Source organism: Podarcis vaucheri (genome assembly GCF_965113315.1).
Source record: "Podarcis vaucheri genome assembly, chromosome: 13".
Lineage (NCBI taxonomy): Eukaryota > Metazoa > Chordata > Lepidosauria > Squamata > Lacertidae > Podarcis > Podarcis vaucheri.
This window is the reverse complement of record NC_138751.1, coordinates 19,966,388-19,978,905: the sequence shown is the minus strand read 5'-3', so window position 1 is coordinate 19,978,905 and position 12,518 is coordinate 19,966,388. Positions and strand designations below refer to the sequence as shown.

At 49.2% G+C, this 12,518-nt stretch overlaps 1 protein-coding gene and 1 long non-coding RNA gene across 3 annotated transcripts in view; one reads left to right on the top strand and one right to left on the bottom strand.

Annotated features, from left to right (window-relative positions):
* TTYH1 (tweety family member 1) overlaps positions 1-12,518 on the top strand; it is a 65,144-nt gene that overhangs the window by 36,901 nt on the left and 15,725 nt on the right. For both annotated transcript variants that reach the window (XM_082197013.1, XM_082197014.1), the window contains exons 3-7: positions 3,495-3,606; positions 7,147-7,367; positions 9,392-9,487; positions 11,567-11,639; positions 11,961-12,036. In XM_082197013.1, the coding sequence (XP_082053139.1) occupies positions 3,495-3,606; positions 7,147-7,367; positions 9,392-9,487; positions 11,567-11,639; positions 11,961-12,036 (578 nt within the window). The remainder of the gene's footprint in view (positions 1-3,494; positions 3,607-7,146; positions 7,368-9,391; positions 9,488-11,566; positions 11,640-11,960; positions 12,037-12,518) is intronic.
* On the bottom strand, positions 3,617-6,217 carry LOC309517733. Its single transcript, XR_014213245.1, has 3 exons — positions 5,972-6,217; positions 4,544-4,713; positions 3,617-4,054 (listed from the first exon to the last, which is right to left on the bottom strand). It is a non-coding gene; the product is annotated as an uncharacterized lncRNA (long non-coding RNA).

The window sequence follows — 12,518 nt, the reverse complement described above, 5'->3', positions numbered from 1 at the left end:
GGAGTCCCCCTAAGCTGCAAAGTTGCTCCATCAGAGGGAGTGCAAACCTCTCCAGAACAGGTAATTGACCAATCTCCAAGACATGGAGATTTTGAGACTCTTGAGGCCCAGATATCAAGATTCTTTTTTCTTGTCCCACTGGAATGCGCTCTGGAGAGTTTAGGGAAGGGTAGGGTGGGAACCAAGACTCCCGACTCCTTTGGGAAGAGAGGGGTAGATAGAGAGGGTCTGCGGAGGGGGTGGGATTGGAGCCAGGAACACTCTCCCGCCCCCCACCATAGTTTTTTGGTTTTTTTATCCCCTCACCCTTCAGCCTGGGAACTGCCTCCCATCTAATGAAAAAGCTCTATTATCATGAGAATGGTGCTGCCTCTCCCCCCCCCCCCGCCCTGCAAAGTGAGGAGAGGAAGGAGGTGGTTGCCATAGAAATGAGATTTAGGGAGAAAGAGAAAGAGAGGGCCTGGTGTGACTGAAAGAGGCAAAGATGGGGGTGGGCAAAGACCTGTGTGAGAGTTGGGTGGGTACGTGAATGGAGGGGTGAATGAAGGGAGAGAGAAAGGGAGAATGGCTGGGGGCTGGGGTGTGAAGCAGGTGGATTTGTGAATGCACTGCTGGCTCCAGGATTTGGGGGAGAGCTCAGGCCGGGCATGCCAACTGAGATTTCCCTCGCGGGCATGCCCACAACCTCCTTGGGTGCCCCGCGCAAAGGTAGGATCACGGCCCCGATGCCAGCCTTGGATCCTCAGAGCTGGCCAGGAATGGAAGTAAGGGACTGGACACTCAGACAGATGAGGTGACTAGTTGAGAGGTTGCTTGAGTGAGTTGAGTGTGGAGCCAAACTCCTGTCAGAGTGATCTTCCCTGAAAAGGATTGATTCCCACTCAGCCCACGAAGCGTAACTCAATGTTGACTCAAAGGGAGGACAGGCCTGACCTATCTCCCTATTTCCTATTGCAAAAAGCCCCTTTTGCTACTATTTTAGTAGGGTTATGAGGGACCAATGATCTGGCCAAATTTAGGGAGGGGATACAAAGAACATGCCTATCATTTCCCCTCTCTCATAATTCAAACACTGATGTAACAACGGTACAGCAGCTAAAAGGATAAATGCAATTCTGGGTGGCATCAACATGTACACACTAGACCTTGAAAGCACATTTGAAGCACATTGTTTCCTTCAAAGAATACTGGTCACTGTAGTTTGCTAAGGGTTTCTGGGAATTGCAACGCCATGAGGGATAAACTACAGGGCCCAGAATTCTTTTGAGTGGAAGGATATGCTTCAAAGGTGGTTTAAAGGCATAACACAGCCATATACTGTTGTGATTGCAAGGGGTAATGATGGAGCCCCTCTAGTCAGCTTTGGTAAGGCCTCGCCTGGAGTACCTAAAATGTGTAGCCCATTTTAGGATATAGAAACAGTGGGATGCGTCTAGAAGACAAAGAGGGTGCTGGGCGAGGATTCCAAATCCTATGAGGAAAGGTGGAAGGCAGGTATGTCTAGGCTGAAGAAGTAACCTTTAAGAGGCATTGTATAACAGTTGTCTTCAAATATTTAAAAGGGAGTCACAAAGTGCAAGTAGATAAATAGGTACCGCTCCGGCGGGAAGGTAAACGGCGTTTCCGTGCGCTGCTCTGGTTCGCCAGAAGCGGCTTAGTCATGCTGGCCACCTGACCCGGAAGGTGAGCGCCGCAACCCCAGAGTCGGCCACGACTGGACCTAATGGTCAGGGGTCCCTTTACCTTTACATTAAAGATGTTGGGGTCGAGCAGCAGGTGGAAAGAGAGGCAGGTTGTGAGAGATAAAAGGAAGAAGAGCAGGAGTTGTGCATTCATCTAGTCTGATTCATCACCAATCCTGCACATAATCCTGGGAAACCTGGATAAAATACTAAAATGCAAACAAACAAGAAACCCCTAGCCTAGGGCAGGGAAAGAACAAAACCTAGCTGCCCCTCAGATTGTGGCTCAGGTGATGAATGTGCGGAGAAGGGCAGTTCTGACTGAAGGAAGAACCACCGGTATTTTTGGTCCCTCTTGTGCTAATCCCCATACATTTTGGTTGCAGCTGTTCTGCGCACGCCTGTGTCATTACCAGAAAGACTGTAATTACTCACCCGGCATGCTCATAATTACAGTTAAGAAGCGAGCCAGGGGGTGGGCAAACGCGGTTGTCAGGAGCCAGGCGCAGATAGGTGGCCCAATCCAGGACGAGGAAAGGGGGGGGGAGATAACGGAGTTTCTCTTGTGCACCGTTCCTTTCACACTCACTTGTTCCCTCTCTGCGCAAATCCCTTCCCAATCCCCAGCCAGTTGCCATAAGGAGCTTAGATGTTTTCCTCCCTGGCTTGATGCTGCTCCCTCAGTGCATCTTTGTGCTCGTCCCTTCCTGCTCTTCCTGTCTGCACTAGCACTTCTCCTGATGCAACTCTTTCTTTCTTTCTTTCTTTCTTTCTTTCTTTCTTTCTTTCTTTCTTTCTTTCTTTCTTTGGCAAAGATTCCTTCCATTGTGCCTGCAGGAGGATCCCTCCTTCTTCCTGCCGTGGGTTCCTCAGGAGCACGGCTACACAGCCGTTTTCAAGCATGGGCTGGATGAGTGCACATCCAATATGCACCTGCTGCCCCCCCCCAGTCCACAGGTGCCTGTTACCATCCACACATGTCCGCTGGGTTCCCTTGCCCACCCTCGCCACAGATCATGGCAGCGGTGGGCCTTGCACGGGATGCTGAGGCTATGTTGCAAGCGATTGCAAAAGGGAGAGAGCGACAGCCTGTTTTGGAAAGCCCCACCTTTGCCTCCTGCTATGTTGTGTTCAGTGCACTGTCAGCTAGGTCCTAGGATTCCAGACTGCCCTCTCCCTTCCTTCTCTGGGTCCGAGAGAAGCCCTACAGCAGGCCCCCATTCAAATACTGTGCAATGATCAACACCTCTTTGGAGCCGGAATATAGCATAGGTGAAGCAGGCGAAACACCTGCCTTCTGCATTTTCAGTTTAGTGCGCAAGCTCTGAATCAAAGAGTGTGGGAAACTATTGAGACGGAGGAGCTGTTTGGAGCCTCTTCTGACAGGTGCTTAACTGTTGACGGCCAGCTTCAAAGGGCCCTTCCCGCATTCGCCTCCTTAGGGCTGTTCTTCTTTAAACTGGACTCTGTACTTCACATAGAGAACTGTCCTCTGTGAAGTAGGACACATGGCCAGTCTAGCTCCATGTTACATAGTGTTAGGGGGCTGTGCAGGACCTGTATTCAAGTCCCCATAGACATCTGCTTGGAGACTGTGAGAATGGGATGCTGCACTCAATGGGTGATTGGCCTCATCCAGCTGGGACTTTCTGCTTCTTATATCCCGGTATAAACAGGCACAAGCAGCACAGATACGGGGCCATGCAGGATTTAAGGGACACCCTCCCCTTGTTTTGGGAACGGGGTTATGCCAGCTGCAAACCCTGCATGCATGCTGATCCATTTCTCTGCCTCTTTCCACCCCCAACACAGTGCTGGGATTGGCATCGGTTTCTATGGAAACAGCGAGACCAACGATGGGGTGTACCAGGTCACATACTCGCTGCTGAACACCAACCACACACTAAGCTCCATCGATGCTCTGGTGAGTGCGTGAGCGAATGAGCGGGGAAACCCCATGCACTTGTTTATATGGTCAGTTACCCCTGAATACGCTTTTAATCTGTGCTCCACTTACAGAGAGGAACGGTAGGTTGAAATTGGCTGTAAGCAACCCATGGCTAGATCACTGGTATTTGACTCATGCCTCTTCCCTCCAGGGACATGTGCACAGCATGCGTCGGACATGTTGCAAGTGCCCCTAATATGAAGGCACACGGCGGCTAAGATTGCCGCAAGCGCTAAGCCGTGTCTAGGCATTCACCTCCACACGTTATCAGAGCAATTGTAGGGAAGAATCGGGGTGTGCAAGCCAGCCCTGTCCTTTCTGGCCACACCACGGAATCTTAGCACCCTGAATAGAAGGTCTAAAGGGGAGATTTCTCAGTATTCAGCTATTACCCACTTACAATCCTACAGATTCAAGAAGGACACTGACAAACTGGAACGTGTCCAGAGGAGGGCAACCAAAATGGTCAAAGGCCTGGAAACGATGCCTTATGAGGAACAGCTAAGGGAGCTGGGCATGTTTAGCCTGGAGAAGAGGAGGTTAAGGGGTGATATGATAGCCATGGTCAAATATATAAAAGGATGTCACATAGAGGAGGGAGAAAGGTTGTTTTCTGCTGCTCCAGAGAAGCGGACACGGAGCAGTGGATCCAAACTACAAGAAAGAAGATTCCACCTAAACATTAGGAAGAACTTCCTGACAGTAAGAGCTGTTGGACAGTGGAATTTGCTGCCAAGGAGTGTGGTGGAGTCTCCTCCTTTGGAGGTCTTTAAGCAGAGGCTTGACAACCATATGTCAGGAGTGCTCTGATGGTGTTTCCTGCTTGGCAGGGGGTTGGACTCGATGGCCCTTGTGGTCTATTCCAACTCTATGATTCTATGATTCTATGATTCTATGAGATGAACCAGAACACTGAACGATCAGGGCTCCAGTTTGCATAGGAGATATCTAAGCACATCCAGCCCAATGTGTGAAAAGATCCCACTTCAGGTCTACCTGCTCTGCATGCAGAGAGGTCAGCAGCAGAGCCTGTAGGGAAATTGGAAGGGCAGGCCTAGTGCGCTTGGTGTTAAAGGTGAACACCTGTCGAAATATTGGGAAATAATAGAAAATATTGGAGGTAATTGGAGACTGCAGAGCTTTGAAAAATTAAAGGATAAGGTGCAAAATTGGCTGCATTATGCCCAAATTAATGAGGTTTTTAAGCTAGATAAAAAAACAGGTTTCCAGGTGGAAAAATCGAAACTTGAGACAGAGTTGCTTGAACCAAAGACCAAGTTATTATCGAGAATGTATAACTTGCTGCTTAAATGGAACACTCAGGATGAGACAGTTAAATCAGCAATGATAAAATGGGCTCAGGACATTGGTTATAATATTATGTCTGAAGACTGGGAAAGGTTATGGACCACCGGTATGAAATTTACTGCATGTAATGCTTTGAAAGAAAACATTATGAAGATGGTATACAGGTGGTACATGACCCCGGTTAAGCTAGCTAAGATATACCATTTGTCCGATAACAAATGCTGGAAATGCAAGGAAGCTGAGGGGACATTCTTTCACCTCTGGTGGACCTGCCCAAGACTGAAGGCCTTCTGGGAAATGATCTACAATGAGTTAAAAAAGGTGTTCAAGTACACCTTTCCCAAGAAACCAGAGGCCTTTCTTCTGGGCATTGTCGGCCAGAAGGTGTCTAAAAAGGATAGAACTTTTTTTATGTATGCTACAACAGCAGCAAGAATTCTAATCGCTAAGCATTGGAAGACCCAAGATTTGCCCACACTGGAGGACTGGCACTCGCAATTGATGAACTACATGGAACTAGCCGAGATGACTGCAAGGATCCGGGACTTGGGAGAAGAAGCAATGGAGGAGGACTGGAAAAAATTTAAAGACTATCTGCAAAAGTATTATAAGTTATATGAAACATAAGATGTCGTATGATTGGGAATCTAGCCCCAGTAACGAAATTTAACTATCTATGAAATTTGATAAGATTTATGAAAGAACCAAGATTTAAATGGGTAAAAATGATATTATGGTATACTTTTAGAGTATATGGTGAGTAAGAGATTTAAATCTAAATTGTAATTGAAAATATAAAGAAATACACGAAATAAGGGTATAATTTGCTGATAAATTTATTGTCAAGAATGCATTATGCGGGGGACGGGGGAAGTCCAATGGAAATTTGAAATAAGTTATTGAAGTGGTCGTGTTTCTTTTCTTTTTTATTTTCTTTCTTCCTATCCTTTTCTTTCTATTCTTTGATTGCTTTGTTATTTCTGTAAAAAATGTAATAAAAAATATTATAAAAAAAATAAATAAAGGTGAACACCTGTAGCATATTGGTGATGCAGGTGAGTGGAATGAGAATGGCATGTGTGGCACAGGCAGTGATGGGTAGTGTCTATTGGGACTGGTTGGGCAGAAGGCAGGGAGGCCAACAGTAGGTGGCGCCAGAGCCAAGGACAGGCAGAGCCAACTCGTCCTCCTTCCTGTTAAGTTCAACAATGACAGAACGGAGAGTGAGGAACAGGAAGGGCGGCAGCCAGTCCGCCAGCCTATGGGCTGCTTTTGAGGAAGAAGGCAGGCAGTGGGGGCTGGCTGAGATGACGTTGGTGGGGCACTAGCCCATTGGCCCTAGTAGAACAGCCTCCACCAGGTGTGGGGAAACTTACTGGTTCAGATTGAACAAACTCATCCTGCTACTGGAAGCCCACACAAGGACTTTGGCTGGCACAGCAGGGCTTTCCCTCCCCTTCTCCCTGCACACTGACACACACACACACATGCCTCAGATCGGCTCTGGGAGGTTGTGAGAACCCCCAGAATAGTGTGCGGGGTTAGGAGGTGGTTCTACCGGGTAAGCAAAAATACAGGCACTGAAAAAACATTAGAACAGCACGACACTGGATTCCCTCCCACTATGTGGAAGGCAAGGTCATGGCGTCTGGCAAGCCAAGGGTGCGAGTCAGTCTAATGCAACGCTCTGTCTTGGCTGCTCACCGAATGGCCCCCTTGGTGTGATGCAACCAGTGGAAGTCTCGCCTCTGAATGCAGAAAGGCGTTCCTCCATATTGCACCTCATAGCCATTGATAAACTTTCAAATGTCCTCTTCCCTTTGGCTGTGCGAAGAAGGAAATGAACACATCTCAGCAAATATGTTTGATTTGCATAATCCAGGTCACAGAGCCTGATCCCGCCAACCCCCACTATAGCGCAGAAAAGGTTCTGCAGTGCTGGCAAGATGGGAGCCAATCTCCAGGACTAACCCTGTGGTTAAGTCATTCTGTCGCTGATGTAAGGACAGCCTGTTCTCGAAGCGCAGATTGGCACTCGGGTCCGGTGTGAACAGGCGCACATGGGACACAATGCGCCGCGTTTGCCACAGGCGTCTGGTGTACGAATCTGTGCCAAGGCCCTGCACGCCACACGATGCCATGTGGCGCATATGGCTTCTCCTCCTTGCCTACACCTCGCTTTGCGACTCTCCTCTTTTCTACCCACAGGTGTCTGAGACGGTGGAGCTGCTTTCAGCGACCGTACGAGGGGAGCTGACCCAGCTGGAGGAGACGCTGTCCCCACGAACCGAGCTGGTGGCCGTGGTGCGGAACACACGCCGCCAGGCAGAGGCAGTAGCGCAAACGCTGGATGGCATCCCTTTCTGGGGCGAGGCACGCAGCACGCCCAGCGTCCTAGCAGAACAAATCGGCTACCTGGAAGATTACAGGTGAGATATGGGGTGCTGAAGAAGAGCATGCACTGAGGACGTGGATGGCGCTGTGGTCTAAACCACTGAGCTTCTTGAGCTTGCCAATCAGAAGGTTGTTGGTTCGAATCCATGCAACAGGGCGAGCTCCCATTGCTCTGTGCCAGCTCCTGGCAACCTAACACTTCAAAAGCACACCAGTGCAAGTAGATAAATAGGTACCACTGTGGTGGGAAGGAAAACAGCATTTCCATGTGCTCTGGCTTCCGTTGCGCCAGAACCGGTTTAGTCATGCTGGCCACATGACCCAGAAAGCTGTCTGTGGACAAACGCCGGCTCCCTCGGCCTGAAAGCGAGATGAGCACCACAACCCCATAGACACCTTTGACTGGACTTAATCGTCCAGAGGTCCTTTACCTTTACCTTTTTTGCACTGGGGAATGCTGGAAGAATGATGGTGGGTGTTAGTGCTGACAGAAAGACAGGGTTTCTGTAGAAATGGATATATGATGAGAAAAAGTGTACTCCAGGGAGCATAGGTTTTCTTTTCATTGTTGCTTTTCGGATTTATTAGTACAAAAACACTCTTTAGGCGACTTGGAATAAGTACAGAGTTCAACACAGCATTCATGCATTCCCTAACAAAACAACAACCTCAAGAATCTTATCAACAGTAAAAACACCAGCTGTCTATAGGCCTTTGTAACCTAACATAATCCACATCTCCCATCAGTGCACATCCCATTACTTCCTGCTGAAATCCTCGAACCTTTGTGGACCGCAATTGTTCTGGCCCTTCTGAATTAGCCACCATGTGATAGGATTGGGGAAGCACAGCAGAACAATTTAATAAATACAGAGCGAACCTGCCTTGAACACATTATCGTTGTGTCAATAACATGTTCTCGAACACACCTGTAATAAAACACCAGTCCAGAGGGGCCCCGAATAAGCTAAGTAGAGAACAAAGTAGGTTTACATTAGTCTGTAAGACTATGGGCTGAACTGCCACTCATGATTTGCAGGCGGGTGGGTGGGAAACCCCAAAGTCCCTTTATGATGGTGGTTCTCAGAGGGTGCAGCGGGAGAAGATGGCAAGTGTGTCAGAAAGATTCGAGGGCAATCTCATAAACGTTTAGACATTTCAGTGTGGTGTAGTAAAAAAATATTATTATTATTTGCAGAATATGAATAGATATCTTTTCAGGATGAGAGCATGAACGTCAAGTGTTGGGGAATGATCCATGTTCTTATGTGTAGCTGCCTTGTTTTATACTTGCTGGATGTCCCCATGACCGTATTATAAAGCAGTTGTGTCCTGTGTTATAAATCAAGCACTGCTAGGGATTGTTTTCTTTTTGTTTTCCAAAGTATTTCTTATCAATTTAAAAAAATAAATCGGTGGGGCGTGAACAAATTTTTATTCTGAAAGCATGATCCAGAGGGGGGAAGATAGTTTGAGAACCAACCGCTGCTTTATGATGACCAACAAAAATGTCACAAAACAGCAGGCATGGGCAAACTCGGCCCTCCAGATGTTTTGGGGACTACAACTCCCATCATCCTTGCCCACTGCTCCTGTTAGCTAGGGATGATGGGAGTTGTAGTCCCAAAACATCTGGAGGGCCAAGTTTGCCTATGCCTGCAAAACAGTGAGAAAGCTTTTAAGTCTTCTAATCGGCCTGGATGTTCAGCAAAGTAGGAGGTATAGGATGTGGAAAGGAAACGTGGGGAGTGTTTTGCCATGATGCCTGCGTTGGTCAAAAGCCCATTTTTGCTGCTTGGTGCCATGTAGAGCATGTGAATTTCAGGACTTAACACACTGCACCACTGCCTGGGAGGCTTGGTAGGACAGAAGGGCAGAATCCAAGGAGGCCCTTGGCTGATGGCAGAGGCCAGAGTCAGCTGCCTACAACTCTGCAGTCCCAGGGTGGAGTGGGGGGAGCAACCTGGCAGTGGCAAGAGGTGGGCAGAAGGGTCGGAGGTGGAAGAAGCGGGCCGAGTGCGTCATCCTCACTCCCATCTCTCGCTCTCTGGCACCCCAGGTGGCTGGCCTACATTCTGCTGCTGCTGCTGGACCTCATCATCTGTCTCTTCACCTTGCTGGGGCTGGCGAAGCAGATCAAGTGGCTGGTAATCGTGTGAGTGCGCCATCTGGCGGGCACATCCGGGAGCTTCTGGTGTTGGGAGGTGGCAACTGAGAAGAGGGGAGAGGGAGCAAGGGGGGGGGGAGGAGACAAGGAAGCAAATCTACAAGGGGTCTGCAAACTTTTTCAGCAGGGGGCCAGTCCACTGTCCCTCAGACCTTGTGGGGGGCTGGACTGTATTTGGGGGTGGGGGTGGGGAATGAATGAATTCCTATGCCCCACAAATAACCCAGAGATGCATTTTAAATAAAAGGACACATTCTACTCATGTAAATACACTGATTCCTGAACCGTCCGTGGGCTGGATTTAGAAGGCAATTGGGCCGGATCCTGCCCCCGGGCCTTAGTTTGCCTACTCATGTCTTAAACACACCCAACAGGGATGCACTGAGGAATTGCCCATTTGAAACGAAACATCAGCGGGCTTCCAGCTGTATGGCCCTCCCTCGGGGGACAGGGGGATGTTTAATATCAAAATGTAAAGATTTGCCATGCAGAAACGCACACGAACTGGGTAGTGAGACATTCCAAAAGGCTGCGCTGCAAGATCCTTTAGATGAGAGGGATCTGCTTGCAATACTCACTTCATTTGCCATTATCCCAGAAGAGCCCGAGTGGAGAGGCAAAGGAGTAGACCTGCGAGGTTGCAGACCTTACAGCTGGGGTAGCTCAGTTGGCAGAGCATGAGACTCTTAATCTCAGGGTCGTGGGTTCAAGCCTACGTTGGGCGAAAGATTAATGCATTGCAGTGGGTTGGACTAGATGACCCACGCATAGCTGTCAACGTTTCCCCTTTTTAAAGGGAAATTCCCAATAGAATTCCTTGCAAGAAAAGGGAAAAGTTGACAGCTATGGACCCACATGGGCCCTTTCAACTCTGCGATGCTATGATTCTATCAGAACCCCAGAGAGACCTTGCAACCCGGATGCTTTCCCTGGCCCAGGACTCGATTATTTAACAAAGGCAACACCCCCGCTTTCCTTCTCATTGCAGCCTTTGTCAGTGTCCTCCCCTCCCCGCTGCCCAGTGGTACAATCTGGCAATACTGATGTGGCCCCTCCATGTATGAGACCAAATCCCACCACCACCACCAAAAAGGCCCTGCCACCATTCCACACCTCTTTCCCACCTCCTGCATCGATGTCTTCACCATTTCTAAGCCCTCTTGCTCACTCCTGGTCTCCCAAGCATTCGCACCAGGCACGCCTACAGCCGGGTTTCCCGTACACCATCCAAACTTATCAAGGACTATTAGTATTTGTTTGTCAAAACCTAATCCAGCAGCCCTTTGAAGCAAAACCATGGCAATATCCCCATTCGTGGTAATTAGGCAGCGTGCTCACACCAGATTGCATCTGCACTAGCCTTGGCCAACCTGGTGCCCTCAAGACATTTTGGACTACAACTCCCATCAGCCCCCTCAGTGCCCCATGATATAGTGATGTCATGTTAGATTCTGGTCTTAGAATCCCATGCCCCGCTTCGCTCTCTAGATGGTCCTCCTTCACTTAATTCCAAATGAGGTGAGCCAGCATGGATGGGTCACATCCATCAACTGTCCCAATTAAACCAGGACATCCCATGGGGGGTGTGCTGTGCTCTCATGCAAGAACATGGTGCCCCCAAACACACAATAACTTGGGATCCAAAAACGTGTGAGATCGCGGCCGGACATGCGTCTCATGCAAGATAGTGGCTCTCACGTGGGTCAAATGACTCGCATGGGAGCACAGCCCCGGAAGAAAGCAACCCGGTTTTGCACTGGTACACGTTAGAGGGTATGCTTCATATTCATTTAGCTGCAGTGGCGTAGCGTGGGGGGTGCAGGGGGGCCGGCCGCACTGGGCGCAACATCTGGGGGTTAGGGTTAGGGGGCACAAATCCATGGGTTAGGGGGCGCAAATCCACGGGTTAGGGGGTGCAAATTACTTGCCTTGCCCCGGGTGCTGACAACCCATGCTACGCCACTGTTTAGCTGAGCCAGGCCATTGGCTTCTGCCCCAAAGTCCTGCCCAGACTGCACCACCGTCAGTGCCCATTTGAGTGCCTTCCTCTCTCTTTCCTGCCTACAGAATGACTGTCATGAGTTTCCTAGTCCTCATCCTGAGCTGGGGCTCCATGGGGCTGGAGACAGCAGCTGCTGTGGTGAGTTTGGGGCTGTTGTTGTTTTCTGTTAATACATTTGGCAGGGACAGTGCCCAGATCATTATTTATTTCCTTTCAAAGTCCCCCACCCCCGGAAAAAAAATCTCTGTTTGAACCCTCTACATTCTCCCACGCCCTGCGGATCAAAGCCGCCGCCCCCACCATCCCAGCTTTGAGCCTTCTGTTGTGATGCCTATCAGAGTGACCCAAGGCTGTCAAAGGTGCTGGACTCCACCTTCTGCAGTCACACATTTTTGCTTAGATCCTGCTAGCGACTGACTGCAGTCAAAGAGACATTTGTTTCTTCCCCTTTCCCTTCAGGGACTGAGTGATTTCTGCTTTGAGCCAGATGGCTATGTGATGAACACAACCCAAGCCAGCACTGGACTCAGCCCAGGTAGGACTGGAAGTGCCGTGGGGCGCAGGGAAAAGTAAAAGTGGGTTAGCATTTGGGGAGCAGGGCTGACAACTTTCAAGCTGTGCCTTCATTGCAGAAGCCTGATGTGTAGAGGTTCACCAGCGATCATGTTTCTCTCCATGCTGTGAAAAGCTTCCAGTGCCAAATTTTGCAGGTATCAGGTCTGCTGTTAAGGGCACAGGAGCAGACTGGGACTTCCCCCCTGCCCCCCCCCCACTGGTTAGTTGGCAACCCTACCTGAAAAACCTGGCTTGAACTCACACCTGACTTGCCAGCTCAGCTGCAAGGCCTTCCTTGGGCTAATTGCCACTGAACCTATTTCAGGCAATCTAGATTGTCACCCAGACTTAACATCCGTGTCTACCAGAATGGAAACCCAGGGTATTTTGTGGGGCATTCGTTCTCCAGTTGATTCGGTTCTCTCTTTTTTTAACAGAATAAAACTTTATTTAGAGTTCAAC